At 45.8% G+C, this 17,699-nt stretch overlaps 2 protein-coding genes across 2 annotated transcripts in view; both read left to right on the top strand.

The window, feature by feature from the left end:
* Positions 1 to 11,081, top strand: part of FRAS1 (Fraser extracellular matrix complex subunit 1) — a 356,176-nt gene extending 345,095 nt beyond the window's left edge. The window contains exons 70-73 of the mRNA XM_083756149.1: positions 2,057 to 2,223; positions 3,138 to 3,343; positions 5,190 to 5,336; positions 7,337 to 11,081. Coding sequence (XP_083612275.1) covers positions 2,057 to 2,223; positions 3,138 to 3,343; positions 5,190 to 5,336; positions 7,337 to 7,933 — 1,117 coding nt within the window. The 3' untranslated portion in view covers positions 7,934 to 11,081. The remainder of the gene's footprint in view (positions 1 to 2,056; positions 2,224 to 3,137; positions 3,344 to 5,189; positions 5,337 to 7,336) is intronic.
* Positions 11,082 to 13,469: 2,388 nt separating this feature from the next.
* Positions 13,470 to 17,699, top strand: part of ANXA3 (annexin A3) — a 34,954-nt gene continuing 30,724 nt past the window's right edge. Inside the window, exons 1-2 of the mRNA XM_083756827.1 lie at positions 13,470 to 13,617; positions 17,543 to 17,580. Coding sequence (XP_083612953.1) covers positions 17,566 to 17,580 — 15 coding nt within the window. The 5' untranslated portion in view covers positions 13,470 to 13,617; positions 17,543 to 17,565. The remainder of the gene's footprint in view (positions 13,618 to 17,542; positions 17,581 to 17,699) is intronic.

Here is a 17,699-nt window from a genome sequence, read left to right as displayed (position 1 = left end):
AAATACATCCCCACTTCTAGTGACAGGCGCTTTGCTAGTACATAATAAACAGTAAACAGTTTAAAGGAAACATTTGAAGGAAGGAGATTTCATGGCCTCTTGGGCAGCTTGATTTCACTGGTTGTTTACAGATTTATTATTTGAATGCTGCGTCTTTTATGTGTCCAGGTAGTGACAAATCGCTAGTGCAAAAAACAAGCAAAACTTGGCTGGTTCATTCAGAGAAACGAGAAGCACAAAAGGGGAAATTTAAGAGGGAGACGTGTTTAAACCCTTTTTTCCAAGACTCAAGAATAATAGCAATTCCTGAGATGTGCAATGCTCTTTTTCCCTGCTCCAAGAGGAAATATTGGCACAGCCGTCTTTGCAAACAAAGCTTCTGACAGCATTCCTACAAATGCATCTGGCCGATAGTCCGACACGGCGTGTGAAATCTGGCACTGTGCAGGCTAACAGCAGGCTCAAATCTGTGATCTTTGGATCACAGCCTTTCCTTTGTGCTGCGCTTCAAAAAGACTTCTTTGGATTATTTCCAAAGATGGAGCCGATGCTTAACGCCACCAGCACACCAGCAGTCAAACTGAAAGCATTCGGGGCAGGGGAGAAAACGGTTTGAATTTTATGCTCTCTTTCCCAGAAGAGTAATAATGCTAGATATTCTCACTTTATTAGTGCTGGCCAAATCCAATAAACAACCCATCCAGTGGAGCAGGAGGGGGCATCAATAGCCCTGCTCTGGGGCAATAGGCTTTATTTTCGGGGGGACGGACATGCAATTTGTAGGAGGCATGAGCTATATTAAGAACAACTAGCCTCTTTCAATTTCAGGGCCGTATTGCCTCTTGGGCAACAGGGTGGGGGCCACATTCAGGTTGTTGATAGACCCAGAGGCAAAAGTGCACAGGGCAATCGGTGTCACGGTGTCAGTTGTCCAAGTTGACAGCGGTCATTGTGGGCAGTGCCGGATTTACGTATAAGCCAAACAAGCTATAGCTTAGGTCCCCACTCTCTTGGGCCCCCCCCCAAGAAAATTACAGTGGTACCTTGGGTTACAGACACTTCAGCTTACAGACACTTCAGCTTACAGACTCTGCTAACCCACAAATAGTACTTCGGGTTAAGAACTTTGCTTCAGGATGAGAACAGAAATCGCACGGCAGTGGCACGGCAGCAGCAGGAGACCCCATTAGCTAAAGTGGTACCTCAGGTTAAGAACAGTTTCAGGTTAAGAACGGGCCTCCAGAATGAATTACGGTAAGTTCTTAACCCGAGGTACCACTGTAAAGGAAAAAACAAATGAATGTAAATTTCCAAAATATAAGATTAAAAAAACCCAAAAACCTACATACAGCAACAGTGTTTTGTGTTGTGTAGGCTCCTATGATGTAAGTAATGGGCCCCGCCTGCTAGCCTGCTTCCTGAAATATCACTGGTTTGCTCATGGAAATCAGCCCTGAGTGCTCACTGGAAGGACAGATCCTGAAGCTGAGGCTCCAATACTTTGGCCACCTCATGAGAAGAGTAGACTCCCTGGAAAAGACCCTGATGTTGGGAAAGATGGAGGGCACAAGGAGAAGGGGATGACAGAGGACGAGATGGTTGGACAGTGTTCTCGAAGCTACCAGCATGAGTTTGACCAAACTGCAGGAGGCAGTGGAAGACAGGAGTGGCTGGCATGCTCTGGTCCATGGGGTCACGAAGAGTCAGACACGACTAAACGACTAAACAACAACAACAGCATTCTGCCTGGACTGGTTGCATGGCAACATGTGCAAATGGTTTTAGATACCCATTAGGTCCATAAATTACCATATAGCATACATGCAACACAAAAAACAGTGACAATTTGTTGTTGACAAAGGACAGCTGGACATATAAAGGGCCCCCTTACCTTCAGTAGCTTAGGGCCTCATCAAACCTAAATCCAGCCCTGATTGTGGGGCTGCAAAGGGGAGTAGGACAGGGCAGACCTGGGGAAATGTGTGCCTTCCACTCTGCCCTCATTCTGAAATTGTCTCACAGGCCATTTCTCTCTTGTTTCCTCTCTCCCGTTTAGATTTCTGATCCCAATTGCCTTCCAGCAAACTAACCGGCCGGTCCCCGTGGTGTATTCCCTGAACACAGAGTTTCAGCTCTGCAACAACGAGAAGGTGTTTTTGATGGACCCAACCAAATCGGAAATGTCCATGGCAGAGATGGACTACAAAGGAGCTTTTTCAAAGGGTAGGGTTTACGTTTCCTGGCTGGATTGGCTTGCGGTTTCCTGGCATCGCCTGTTGCCCAGCAGAAACTGCAGAAAAAGGAGAGGCAGTGATAAAAAGCTGTTGTCTAAATGAAATGGAGCCTGGGTTGGTAAGAGGTGACACGATTAAGGTTTATAAATTAGCATGCGCTGTTAAGGTTAAGATGGGGGAATATGCAGGAGACATGATTTTGAGGAGACATGGAAAAGGGTGTTTGTAGAATTTGTACTGTTAAATAGGAAAGGGCTCAAAGGGGGGTTGAAATTTTGGGAGGTTGGATAGTTGCAATGGAATGGTCTTGTTGGTGGGGTGCTGTTATGTACTGAGTTGAATAGGATCCAAACTGCAGCAGTCTGATTGGTCCTAGAACAATAGGATCCAAATTGCAGCAGTCTGATTGGTCCTAGAACAATAGGATTCAGAATGCAGCAGTCTGATTGGTCCTAGAACAATGCAGCAATATGATTGGTTGGCAGGAACCACCCAATCATGCTCCAGATATAAGTGAATCCACAACCTGATTGGCTTACAGTAGAATTCCAGAATTAGCCAATCATGTGCAGCCCATTGTGTAAATAATGTATATAAAGCAGATACTTTGAGGGGACATTCATTCATTCCTCCTCACCACTATGAGCTGAATAAAGAGCATGAAATCACTTTGCGACTCTGAGTATATTTCAGGTGCACATTTTTATTCTTATTTATTTCTGATTATTACTTTGTCAAAAATAAATAGATGAAAAGGGGGGAGTTTATAAAATTATACATGGCATAGAGAAAAGTGTTTCTTCCTCTTTCATAACACAAACTCCTGGTCTCTCTCTCTCTCTCTCTCTATATATAAATACAAATATTGACTCAGCCTGAGTCCTGTGTGTTTTCTTTCCTCAGGCCAAATCCTTTACGGCCGCGTGATGTGGAATCCTGAGCAGAATCTCAACTCTGCCTACAAATTGCAGCTGGAAAAAGTCTATCTCTGCACAGGGAACGATGGCTATGTGCCTTTCTTTGACCCGACAGGGACCATCTACAACGAGGGTCCTCAGTATGGCTGCATCCAACCCAGCAAACACCTGAAGCACAGATTTCTGCTGCTGGTACATTGTGTAACTCTAGCATCTTGGGGAAAGGCTTTGAAGGGCAACCACCCTGGGCTTAGGGTAGATGTGGACAGCCATTGTACCACACGTCTGGCAGGGGGACAGAAAGGATATCCAGAAGGGATCCTCTGAAGATACATTTACCAAGTTACAGTGGTACCTCGGGTTACAGACGCTTCAGGTTACAGATGCTTCAGGTTACAGACTCCGCTAACCCAGAAATAGTACCTTGGGTTAAGAACTTTGCTTCAGGCTGAGAACAGAAATTGTGCTCTGGTGGCGCGACAGCAGCAGAAGGCCCCATTAGCTAAAGTGGTGCTTCAGGTTAAGAACAGTTTCAGGTTAAGTACGGACCTCCGGAACGAATTAAGTACTTAACCCAAGGTACCACTGTATATGTTACTACAGTGCAGTGCAACGTCTTGCTAAAACCCAAGGCTGGCCCCCAGCATCAGGCAAGGTCAAATTTGCCTCAGGTGGACATTATTAAAAGACAGCAAAATGTCAATAGAATCATAGAGCTGGAAGCGATCTCAAAGGTGAATTAGACCAGACTTTGCCCACCTGGACTACAACACCCATCAGCCAGAGCCAGCACAATGGGCATTGTAGTCCAAAATATCTGGAGGGCATCTGAAGTTGGGGAAAAAAGGTTGAAAGATGAGACTCTTAATTTCAGGGTCATGGGTTTGAGCCCCATTTGGGCAAAAAAATTATTGTGTTGCAGGGAATTGACCCTCATGGTCTCTTCCATCTCTGCAATTCTGTGATTCTAATTTCAGGTAACAGAGCTGAGAAGGGCCCTTTTACTTGAGACCCCAAAGAACTGCTGCCAATCAAGAACAGACAGCACTGGGCTCGGTTGGCCAGTGGTCCTAAATAGATGCAAATTACTGTTAGTTCCATGAGAGAAGCGGGAAGTGTGGTGAATTAAGAAGAAACACCACACTGATCATTGTTCCTCTCTCCCCAGACAGTCGTTCTGTTGGTTTTAGTATTGTAGTTGTCATTGAAATTCTACTCAATATTGATTCAGAGTAGATTCCAATGTACTGTATAGTTAGCAGAGTAACAACTTAAACACGTTGCAGGATTAAAAAAAAAATAGACCAGAGGCAATTATATTTCATCCAGCAGAGCTTCACTGCTACTGAAGGCAAATGAGCATAATGGTCACAAGTCCAATACATCCAGGATTGGCAATGGCCATAAGAAATCCAGTTGCAGCAGTCTTAACTTAAACTTAGAGTATCTTACAATGTCTAAACTTTAACACTGAGTATGCTATGTAGAGAACACCACACCAGAATGAAAAGAGAGAGAAAGAGAAAGTGAAACTCAGGCTCCTTCTGGCCTTACTATTATAGTCTGCATGACCTTGAAAGAAAGAGATTAGAGAACCAGTTTAAACCTGCTGTACTCAGCTTCTCTGAAGGAATAACCCAAACATCATGACCCTTCTGCTTGTTTCTTTCACACAAAGAAACTTTCAGAACCCTCTTGAATTAATTAGAACAGGAAAGATCTCTAGACATTAGATCAATATTTTCTGCACCAAGAAATGCAGACTGACAGTAGTTACACAAGTGTCAAAAGTCCTGTTGGACTAGAACTTGAGTTAAACAAACTGAACTTAATAGATTGGGACAATTAGCTAGGAGGAAAAAAGATACGGATCAGCACACAGTAGTTGTGTACCTCTCCCCTTTGGCCAACCTGCTGCCTGCTTCTCCAGGGAGCCATCTTTGGACAATGATGCATTTCTGTGTAGGCCTGCTCTCTTAAGAGCATGTTGTCTCCATTTACCTTCTAATCATGGGCTACTGCTCCCTTCCAATTCCAGGACAGGACTCAGCCAGAAGCGACTGACAAATACTTCCATGATGTACCTTTCGATGCCTGTTTTGCTTCTGAGCTGCCGGATTTCCACCTGGTCAGCAGCATGCCTGGCGTGGACGGCTTCATCATGAAGGTGGATGCCCTCTACAAGGTGAGGGGGATACAAGGCAAATGTCCCAGGCAAATGTCATGGTTTTAATTCTACAAATTGATTGTGCAATGGAACACTAGAATCTATGCCTTCTCATTGTTCGGTGTGTGGAAATTGAGGGGGAGCGGGGGATCTGGGTATGCCAACTTTGCTCAAAATGATGCCCTTGAGATGTTTTGCAAAGCAACTCGCATCAGCCCCAGTCATCGCAGCAAGGGTAGAGCTGATGCAAGTTGTTGTTCCAAAGATCTAGAGGGCAGCAGGTTGAAAAAGGCTGGTGTGTGCTCATAGGCACTGCCATCTTTCTTAGATGAGACGAGATGGCACTATGGGCAGGTGGTTCATCTGCCCAAGGGAGTAGCGTCAATCCTCTGTTAAATGGGTTTATACCTGTTGTTCCTGTTTAGTCATTTAGTCATGTCCGACTCTTCGTGACCCCATGGACCAGAGCACACCAGGCACTCCTGTCTTCCACTGCGTCCCGCAGTCAAAATCATGTTAGTAGCTTCGAGAACACTGTCCAACCATCTCGTCCTCTGTCGTCCCCTTCTTCTTGTGCCCTCAATCTTTCCCAACATCAGGGTCTTTTCCAAGGAGTCTTCTCCTCTCATGAGGTGGCCAAAGTATTGGAGCCTCAGCTTCAGCATCTGTCCTTTTCTCTGGGCCCAGAGATGGAAAGAAGATAAAGTCCCGACCAGAGAAGAATGGCAGATTAAGTTGATGGATTATGCTGAAATGGCAAACATGACCGGAAGAATCTGAAATCAGGAAAACCAAAATTTTAATAAAGAATGGGGGGAATTTATAATTTACCTTAAAAACCATTGTAAACAGTTAAAAATATTGGTTGGATTGGAATAACACTCGTAGTTTAATGGTGAATTTTGGATATAATGAAGAGGTGAACAATTTGGATTATTATAAAAGATGCAGGAGGAAATGATTAACAACAGGACCCACAAAGGGGAGGAGGGAAGTCCAGGAGATTCTATGGAATCTTGTCTTTATGTTGTATGTTGGATATGTGATTATAAAACTGTAATTTGAGAAACCAAATTTTATGTATATAAAATTAATCTGAAAATGAAAGGGAACCTTTCTAAAGTTTGGCATCTGTTTCTTGAATACGCTTATGTAAGGGAGCATGACTGTCAGACAACCGCTTCTCATAGATGCCTTTGGGGGAAGGTTCCTGGGTAATATGCTTTGTGTTTAGTCGTTTAGTCGTGTCTGACTCTTCATGACCCCATGGACCAGAGCACGCCAGGCACTCCTGTCTTCCACTGCCTCCCGCAGTTTGGTCAAACTCATGCTGGCAGCTTCGATAACACTGTCCAACCATCTCGTCCTCTGTCGTCCCCTTCTCCTTGTGCCCTCCATCTTTCCCAACATCAGGGTCTTTTCCAGGGAATCTTCCCCTTCCATGAGGTGGCCAAAGTATTGGAGCCTCAGCTTCAGGATCTGTCCTTCCAGTGAGCACTCAGGGCTGATTTCCTTCAGAATGGAGAGGTTTGATCTTCTTGCAGTCCATGGGACTCTCAAGTGTCTCCTCCAACACCAGAATTCAAAAGCATCAATTCTTTGGTGATCAGCCTTCTTTATGGTCCAGCTCTCACTTCCATACATCACTACTGGGAAAACCATAGCTTTAACTATACGGACCTTTGTTGGCAAGGTGATGTCTCTGCTTTTTAAGATGCTGTCTAGTAATATGCTTACGAAGGGCAATTGTCTGGAATTATAGTTCTGTTTTTGGAATTCTACTGCTCCCTCCTTTCCATTTACAGTTGAGTGCTCCTTGTTGTATCTTTATCACTGGAAGTGCCTTTCAAGGGGGTGCTATCAAAACATAAGGAATAAACAAATAACTATTAATTCCCTTTATCCAGTAACTGAAAAGTTAGGTTTGGGGGCTGAGCAGTGAGGGTTTTCACTGAAGCATCTAGTGAAAACATTTTTTTAAAGTTTATTTTTGTGTGCTCCTTGTGCTTTTCAAACAGGTGGAAACCGGGCATCAATGGTACCTCCAAGTGATCTACGTCATCGGCCCTGAGACCATCGCGGGTCCCCGGGTGCCACGTTCTCTGGCGCAGCAGCTGCGACGCAGCCGCCGGGACCTTGCAGGCCCTAAGGGTGGCCTGATTCTAGATGACTCCTTGATCTACGACAATGAAGGAGACCAGGTCAAGAATGGCACAAACATGAAGTCTCTCAACCTGGAGCAGCAAGAGGCAGTGGCCGCCGCTTCCCTGTCGCAGACAGGGGCGTCCATCGGCAGCGCCTTCGCGGCCATTATGCTCCTCCTGCTGGTTCTCTTGGTCTTCTGCTTCATGACCAGGAAGTGTCGGAAGCACAGGAAAAAGAAAAAGGCGGTGAGGGACGCCGTGGAGCAGTATCCTCTCAACACCAAAGTGGAGGCCGCCAAGAGGAACACGGAGGGCGTCGAGAAGAACGTCAACAGACAGTATTGCACCGTGAAGAACCTGAACGTACTCTGTGAAAGCGATGGGGCCTACAAGGCCCAAGGGGCAAAGGTTAAGAAGGTGAACTTGGCGGTGAAAGTCCACAACAATTTACACGACGGAACAGAAGTCTAGTAGCCCGTGCACAACTTTCCTTTTTCCTTTTTGTAATATCTTTTTTATAAATTGTACAAAGGAAATTGGAGCCGGGGTGGGGGTGGGGGAAAACTATGGTTTGTTGGTTTTTTTAAAAAAAGAAACCATCCCTGATATTTTTGTAGCGGTCTTTGTGGGTGGTGGGGAGAGAAAGGGAAGAGTGATACCTTTTTGGTCATTGTTTGCTTGAGCGGTGAACAAGCGACACGTCTTTGCACGCTTCCACTCCGCAACGGAGCTACCTCACTGAGAAGCAGACCTGCGCTGAGGCGCTGAATTGAGTCTCTTGGATGACAGCATTCCATTCACACACCCATCCAGCCTCCAGTGCTCAGTTTCCTGTATCTTCCACTGCACAGTGGGGTTGATTAAACACTAGAAGGGTGCCGAATGCAAAGGCTTCTTTGGAGGTGGAAGAAGCAACAGGTAATTGTTGTGGTCCACTGCTTCCTCTCGCAGCCACTATTGCATCAGTCACATTGGAACTCAGGTTCAACCATATCTACACACCGGTTCTCCAACTCCTGAGTGAAAGTGAAAGCGGGCAGTGATTTAAGGGCTTCTCTTTGAGCCAGTCGCACATGACAGAAGTCTCAGCTTTTAAAGTTCATTTTAGTTGCTAATTATCCTTTCTCTCTCTCTCTCCTTCCTTCCTTCCTTCCTTCCTGCTGTCATGGTGCAGGTAACATGTTAAGCCAAATGTATAATGCATTCTCTTTGAGCAAAAGTAAGATCTGATCACCACTAATACTAGAACTACCACTGCCATATATATTTGGTGATGCCCAACTAAGTTGTATTCAGAATAGCAGGCTATCTCCCATTGTTTATTTAGTGCCAAAAATGTGCTGGGTAATATTCCACTTAAGTAGAAGAAGTGGTTTCTTCCTCCGTAGAAACACTTAATGTTAATTTCTCAAATGTCCGAATTGTCATACATTTCTGAATTTTCTCCAGTCCAGAATTCCACGAGTGTTCCACTGGACACCCAGAAATCGAAGCAGAGCAGGCTTTCTCAATTGTTTCAGTGGGGTGAGCCAATGTGCAAACGGAAAGGAGTGTATGTTTGTGGGTTGGCTCCCTCCCTTGACATGAATGGGGAAATCATTTCATGAGGGAGCTTCACAAATGCATTGGAACTTCAGTGCCTGGAATAGATTGTAGAACAATTACGTTCTGCTGTTAGTGCCTAAGCATACCTACTTGGATATACATACCACTGACAACAAAGAACTTGTTCCTGAGTAAGCATACAGAAGATCAGATTGCACATACCTAAATACAGTGACCTCCATAGGAGATGAGCAAATATTTGTGGATATTGAAGAAGAGCCACTCTGATTTCAGAAATGTTGGGTCTAAATGCATTGTACGCAGTGTGCCTAATCTCATTACTGTTTGGTCTGCTGCAAATCTGCTGTGACAGTCTCATCATAGCGGCTGGTTTGGGGACAATTATGAAGCTGACGGACCGTGGTGGAATATTTCACCTGGCTGAGATTGCCAATATATTTTCTGTAGATGCACACTTGAAAGTGTCAAAAGACCTGTAATCGTTGCTTTACTTCGTTTGATTCATGCAATCACTTTGTATATGTTTTGATCGATGCCAACAGGCAGTATTGGATTTCCCTCAGACACACACTGGCCCGTTTATTCACAGTTTCTGCCATTCATAATTAAGCAACATCCGTGATGCTTTGAAGAAGTCTTGTGAATGCTTTGACCTGTGTTCAGATTGTTCCCCTGTGTGCCCTGGACTGAAGACTTTCCCCAGGGCTTGTCGAACAGTGAAGTGAACATTCTGTTGGACGATTCACATGAGTGGGTTGACCCTTGGTGGAGAAAGGCCATTTGCGTTGACATAAAACCATCATACATATTGGGACTGGAGCTTTCGCTACCAGGATGTTGTGTACAAGGTCTAGCCTGTTGCCCCACTTCAGAGCCTGATACGCAACACCACTGAATGCACGTAGCCCCTGCCTTTGTGAGCTGTATTCATTGAGACCAACGAACCCTGCCCTCCATCGAAGTGAATGTGGGTGGCGGAGTTCATTGCATACATTGAAACCTCTGGGCCCACAGCAGCCTGCTGAATCTGGGGAAGAACATGAGAGCCGCCAGAGTGGTCTTGGAACAGGCAGCCCTGGGTTTGAAGAAGAAGAGGAGGAGGAGGAGGAGAAGGAGGAGTAGTTTGGATTTGATATCTCACTTTATCACTACCCTAAGGAGTCTCAAAGCGGCTAACATTCTCCTTTCCCTTCCTCCCCCACAACAAAAACTCTGTGAGGTGAGTGGGGCTGAGAGACTTCAGAGAAGTGTGCAGCTGCATGTGGAGGAGCGGGGAAGCAAACCCAGTTCACCAGATTATGAGTCTACCGCTCTTAACCACTACACCACAATGAGTCTCTGCTCAGAAGCCAAGCTAATTGGTTGATCTAGGGCAAGTCTTTAGGCCTATCCTACCTCACAGGGTGGTTGTGAGGGTTAAAATGGGATGACTCCCCCCCCCCCCGGAGTGGCATTCTGGGCTCCTTGGAAAGGTAGTATAAAACGGTAACAAAAATGATACTGCAGGAGAGTTACTCTGGCATGGCAGGCAAGAACTCGTGCCAAGTTACTTAGTCCTGGAATGCCCACATTGTGTATGCATGGCGTTGGCAAAACTGTAGGGGAACCATGGAAAATCCATCTCAGTAGTAGTACAGAGCATCCTGCACATTGGTGTTGCTATACGAATAATGATTGCAAGGCTGTTGAAACAAGAGACAATAAGCACACATACGTTCTCCTAAATTGTACAACTGCTGGAACATGGATATTGCATATTGCTGTTTGTCACCAAATGTTCAAGTCTTGAGGCCTGCAGGCATACAAGTCCTACCCCCTTTCGATATGCATACTTCCCCCATTCCGAGAGAAAGTTCTTTTAAGTTGCTCTGAGTAAATCTCATTTGGTGCTGTCAACCCATTTTCTTGAAACTCGCCTTTTTATGTATTCTGGAGCATTGGTCATTTTGTTACGGGACGAATGGTTTTTATTTCCATGATACCCTTTTCTCTGCATTGTTGCTGGGTTTTTGTTTTGCTAATAAAAACCACGTTTGGTTACTTTTCAACTGAACTTGCCTTTCAATCTTAATTGGTGGCACAGACCTACCCAGATCGGCCAGGCAGATTTCATCACATTCACCTTCAACCAACATTTCAGAGATGTAAAGAGCAATGCAGACACCAGCATAGGTGCCAGGCAAAAACCTTCCTTTTCTCACAGGCCGATCTGTGGCCTTTCTCAGGGGTGAGAGATGGGGTGGTATTGTTTTGTCCATTGTTGTAAAACAAAATCTGGTCTTGTTCCCTTATGGTCTTGTACACAAGAGCCCTTATAGTGCCCTTCGTAGGTTCTCCATCGGTAGGAGAAAATAAGAGGCCAACCAGAGAATATTCAGAAGCAAAGCAGCTTGTAAGCCTGATCTTTATTGATCTGTTGCAACAAGGTGCTCCCTTCACACACAGGAGAGTGGAGGAGGTTCCAGAACAAAAGTGTGCCTCCCCTTATATAGACATTTTGAAATTCCCTACTCTGGAGCTCAAGACCACCCCCAGAAACATCATACATACATCACAGAAGAGGTATAGCCCAAGACCGCCCCCCATATACATCATACCTACATCATAGAAAAGGCGGTCTACAACAGAAATCTGAGTGCTTTGTTTATCTCCTGTCTGATAATGTCTTATCTGATTGCCTTTTCTGATAGTTTTTCTGGGGGAGTCTATATCACCCTTTTTCTCCCCTCACACCTTTTACAGTGATTGACCGTGTTTGACTGTATCAGAGCCCTTCCCTCTACCTGCCACAGAGTGTACCACACAGGGAATCTCCAAAATGTCTATATAAGATCAGGCTTACTAATTGCTTTGCTTCTCAATATTCTCTGGTTGGCCTCTGTTATTTTCTCCTACCGACAGAGAACCTACAAGGACTCTATAGGGGCTCTTGTGTACAAGACCATAAGGGAACAAGACCAGATTTTGTTCAACACCATTACCATGTTATATATTATTGTGTTGTTGTTTTTTTAAATAATTTTTATTGATTTACAACACAAATATACAATTTTATCCAATCTTTGATAAACAAATTCTCTCTTTTTGGACTTCCCTCAGCTTCTCTGTCAATCATCCATCTCTGCCTCTTAGTTACGCATTCCTTTCTTAGCATTGTCATTAATCTTCCCTCCCACTACTCTTATTTCTTTTTAACAATACATCTCAGCTTTCACAGTGCTTCTTGAAATCCCACTAACGTTGTTTGAACGTCACATGTGTTTTTCAGGTATTCTACAAATTTCCCCCAGTCTTCGATGAATTTTTGGTCCTTAAGATATCTTATTTTCCCAGTTAATTTGTCCAGTTCTGCATAGTCTGTTAGTTTCAATCTCCGTCTTCAATCGTCAGCATATTCTTGTGTTTTTATATTGTAAGCTGGCAACGGAAGACAGGGGAGAAAAGCAGCCCAGTGTGTTCGCCAAGGCTACAAAGAGGAGGGTTGTACCTTTGCAGTATCATAAAGCAGAGTGGGGAACTTCAGGCCCCAGAGCCAAACGTCTGGCCCAGAGCCAAACTACAAGAAAGAAGATTCCACCTAAACATTAGGAAGAACTTCCTGACAGTAAGAGCTGTTCGACATGGAATTTGATGCCAAGGAGTGTGGTGGAGTCTCCTCCTTTGGAGGTCTTTAAGCAGAGGCTTGACAACCATATGTCAGGAGTGCTCTGATGGTGTTTCCTGCTTGGCAGGGGGTTGGACTCGATGGCCCTTGTGGTCTCTTCCAACTCTATGATTCTATGATTCTCCTCGGGCCTCCCCTCTCTTCAGCACTGCTCCATGCCATCTTTTCCTGCCTGCAACAATCTTCTGTGATAATTCTTCTTGTGTGCCTGGGTGGTGAGGAGTTAAGACACCTCTGGCATGTTGCATGGCTGGAAAGTAGCCTGCAGTCCGCAGGTCGCTTCCAGACGACCCATTTGTTGAACACCCCCCCCCCCCATAAGTTTGCACAAACTTTGCGGTACTATGGAGCATTCAGATTTCTTTAGGGGGAGATTAGACGACGTGGTGTCAAGCAATTGCCATACCACGCTTTCCAGCGCGTTCCCCTATCACTTTCCTCACTTAATGGAAAAACAACTCTGCAGCTGCGTAAACACGCCCTTTATTTTTTAATTCCCCTTGGCTTTGGCGCCCCTTTCCTTTTTGGCCAAGCCCCCGCGCACTGAGCAAATACATGGGATGCTCATACAGCAGCCATGCAGCCCAGAGAAAGGCAGAGAGCCGTCGTGCTAAAGCGGAGAGCTTTCCCTGTGGGATGCCTGCCTGCCTCAAAACTCTTAGCAAAGCGCAGGAGCGTCGCCGCAGTTCGAGCCTCCCGGCTCTTCCGGGGTTGCAGCGAGACCAAGAGTGACGAGAAATAACCCGACAGCGAGCTGGGATGGGCCGGCCGTGAGCCCTGCCTCCATCCCCGGCGTCGTGGCCCAGCAGGTGGGGCTGAGCGAGGGCGGAGCGCAACTTTCCCTCGGCAGCGGCTACACTCCCGGGGCGCTTTTTCCCCTTTGCAAACTCGCGGCTCCTAGGGCGCGTCTGGCTGGTGTTGGCGGGTAAGTCATCGAGAGCAAGGGACGCCTGACTTTCTACCCCACCTCTCAGGCTCCGGGGGGACCCCATTGAGGCGTGCGGGGCGCGCTTTCGTGCCGCACCTCTCGCGCTTCGCCCGGTGCCGTAGCCCGAGGCGCCCCAGCCGCGCCTTCTTGGCGCGCCGTCGCGGCTTCTTCCTGGGATTATTGGAAACGGTGCGCGTTGCGCGCTTGGGGCAGCAGTTTTGCCCCACCAGGAGTGCCAGCTCCTGAATTTTGTGGGTGCTTGGGCACCCAGGGGCCCAGGGAGCCGGCACCTATGCCAGGCAACGTTCGATGGGGAACATAGGTGTCAGTTCCCCGGGGCCCTGGATGCCCAAGCTGAGCACCCACAAAATTCCGTGCCAGGGCCATGGCACTCACGACTCCAGGCATCCACGGTCGCGGGGCCAAGTTCACACTCCTGTTGCCTGGAGAATCTTCGGGGGGTGCAGCGGGAGAAACTCCCACCCCCATTCCGACAAGCCTGGTTTAGGACTTCCGATGGGTTTCCATCTCTGGCCTGGTTTGATACAACAGCCTCAGTCCTAATATAGATATTGCCCAATATGGGTTTGGGATTCCTCTCCCTCCCCACGCCCATTTTTGTTAGAGCTTTCTTGAAACTCTCTGAGGTGCAGGCAGTGGCATAGCGTGGGTTGTCAGCACCCAGGGCAAGGCAAGTAATTTGCACCCCCTAACCCGTGGATTTGTGCCCCCTAACCCGTGGATTTGCGCACCCTAACCCCCAGAAGTTGCACCCGGTGCGGCCGGCCCCCCTGCACCCCCCACGCTACGCCACTGGGTGCAGGATATATTTCCTATTGTGTGTTGCTAATGTGCAGGGAAAGGGCATGATGACTCATAGGGATGGAATCATGGGTGAATGAAGCTCTTTCACATGTTAGCAGCACTCCAGTTGTGACTGTAACAGTTCCAAGGTAAAGCTGAGTGGAACTGCATTCTTGTGATCTGGCTCAGATCAAAGGCCTCTCTGTTCATGGAAAGCAAGCATTTGTGGGAGAAGGTTTCTGTGTGCAGGGAATGTGGTAGAGCTTCATAATATATAATACAGTGGTACCTATGGATGCGAACGGGATCCATTCCGGAGCCCCGTTCACATCTTGAAGCGAATACAACCCACGCCCGTGCGTCTGTGCATGTGCAGGTTGCAATTCACTGCTTCTGCGCATGCATGTGATGTCATTTTGAGCATCTGCACATGCACAAGCGCAACCCGAAAATGCTTAACCCAAAGCTACTTCAACCCAAGGTATGACTGTACACACACTTGCACACACCTGCAGTTTGGAACAGGGTGGTCCTGAGAGGACTATACCATGTAAAAAAATCTGGACAGTTGATTTGGTTTAAGGATTAGAGAAGTTCATGGAGCATCAGTCTATCTGTGGCTGTTATCCATAATGGACATTAATTGGAGCTTCCACATGTCCAGAATTTCCTGGACATAGCTAGGATTTGGCTGTTGAAAACAGTGTCTGGGTGGAAATCACTGAAATGTCTGGGGAAATCTGGACATATGGCAATGTATGTTGGAAGTGCATATTTTGGCGAATTTCCTTTAAAATAGCTCATAACTACCTTTTTGGAGATTTTGCAGAAGGAAAAAAACCTCAACAACTTTGCCAAAAAAGGCTTTACAATGTTTGTGTCCCGGTTTTCACTTTTTGAAGTATGGCAACCCTACGTTAATGAAACCTTGGCAGGATATCTTGGTATATAATATGATGCCGTGGTTAGAAGTGTGATGGTGGCAGTTTTAACCACGCCTTCTTTCAACTAGCCGCTTTTGGAGAGTGTGTGTTGGAACAGATGGAATTCTGTATGGGCGGAGTAATCCTAACTTTCCCTGCTAATATGCTCTTAAGTTTGTCCAGAGACTGTGTTGATCAACACCTGGTAAAACTCCCTGGGAAACCTGCTATATGACTGTGCAGGACTTGAGCCTTTGTGCCTTACACCTTGGTCTCTTGAAAAACCAACAATCTGTATGAGCCCCGAGAGATAGTGGAGGCTGATAAACTCTTAATAACCCCATGACAGTCTGAAGCCAGCTTGAGTCATCTACACAGGCTATACTTCAGTGCAGGAAGAAAAGAAGTGAATTGATAAGGGCTGCTGAACCCTCATTGCCCTGCTTACCTCCACAGGTTGCTTCCAAATGACCTGTATGCTAAGCAGTGGCTGGCTCAATCGGTTAGAGCGTGGTGCTGACAACGCCAAGGTTGCAGGTTCAATCCCCATATGGGACAGTTGCAAATTCCTGCGTTGCAGGGGGTTGGACTAGCTGATCCTCAGGGTCCCTTCCAGATTTACAATTCTATGATTCTCTTGATTTTCACTCTTCCTGAGTCGTTTGCACATGGTGTCTGGGCTGGTTAGACTCCTTTAATTCTGATCTGTTTGTGGGAAGGTTAGACAGCACTGTATGAAGCAATGGCTATCCCGTATTTTCTAGTAAATTGCATTGCTACTTTCCTTTTCAATTTTTTTTTAAAAGCAGATTTGTTGATCAGCAGTGCCTTTGATTGTGTGCAACCTTAATTTGTTGGCATGTGACAGAATCACTTTAAAAAAATAACAGTAATCTGGAACTGCCTAGAGTTTGCCTCAAAGCAGCATATTTTATCAGGTGCTGAAGTGAGCCCTGCTTGGAGAGGTGCATGCCTTGCATGCATACCCAATTGGTTATCTAAACCCAGAACCCCACCTGTGCTTTATATGATACTGGGGAAGAACCACATTTGAAGAGATGGCTTTTCCCTCGTTGCCCCTGGTGTGTCCTTTCTTCACTAAGCCTGAATTTGAGAAGCAGAGGAAGGTTCTGCTTTTACTCCTCTGCAACCCTTGTTTCCATAACTTCAGGTTGGGTGGGGCAAATTTCTCCCAAGCAAAACACTGAGCTAACTTTATGCTTTAAGCCCTGTGTACTTGTGGCAAACGAACATCTCTGTTTAAGGATCTGAGTCAATACGCCTTTTCCTGTGTTGCGTATTTGAGCTTGGACAGTTTCCAAAGTTCTCTGGGTAAAAAGATAAAATAAACCATGGGTGGGAGGATGTTAGATATACAGTGTATTCCCTCTGCTATTCATTCCCTGTCGCCTGTGACTCAGGCCAGAATGGAGAGTTTTTCAGAAGCCTGTTTATTTGGGGGGGTGGGGGCGGGAATGAATGGGAATGGACACTTTGCAAACATGAAGCAGCAGTTGGGAGGGTTGTTGATGTTGTGTCCAAATGTAGCAAACTGTGGCTTGTACAAACTGTAGTTCTCTTCTCAAATCAGGACCTGATACTATGGTTTGGAAACAAACAATGTTTTGCTTCATTCAGGCAAAATGGTGCCTAAAACAGTTGTGGTGGAACGGAGTGCAGGAAGACATAGCTAACTGACCGCAACAGTCAGAGGGAGCTGGTTTTTGTTGCCAGTTTCACAGTGTGTGTGCAGGCCTCACTATAGATTTATAGATGTAGAGTTATTGTGAATCTTAAAAGGTGCAGAACGGGGTTTGGATACCCTCAGCAGCAACCGCAGGAATGTATTGGAAAGAACGGACTGCTAATTGTCTTCATTTTATTTTATAGCATTTTTAAGCCCTTTAATATTTCAAAAAATCTCTTAAGTAGTGCTCACTATGTGCAATATAAAAACAATGTTCTTTAAGTTAAAAATAGACCCTAAAAATACCCAACTGTATAAAAACAGGTAAGAGCAAATAAAAGAGATTCAGGAGTTTCATACACATTAATCCAGGTCTGATCATAGGAGTCAGAGAAAGCCCAGTGGAAAAGATGAGTTTTTACAAGAACATGCATCTTTACTTGTGTTAGTGCATTTTATAATAACATGCCCAGTGTTGCATTCTGTTAACATCTGGTTATTCTTCCAGAGTCATTCTGAGAGAAGATCATAATGGCTTCTGTTTGGGTGAGTAAAATCATGTCGTCCACATACCTTACTCTTGTGCATTTGGGATCATCTCTGTTTGCTTGGAGACTGAACTTTAGAGAGAGAAAACAGAAAGTCTGAGTCCTTTGCATGGCACA

Source organism: Podarcis gaigeae (assembly GCF_964106915.1).
Source record: "Podarcis gaigeae genome assembly, chromosome: 9".
In the NCBI taxonomy this organism is placed as follows: domain Eukaryota; kingdom Metazoa; phylum Chordata; class Lepidosauria; order Squamata; family Lacertidae; genus Podarcis; species Podarcis gaigeae.
The sequence above is the reverse complement of the archived record's forward strand: the minus strand, read 5'-3'. Positions and strand labels throughout refer to the sequence as shown.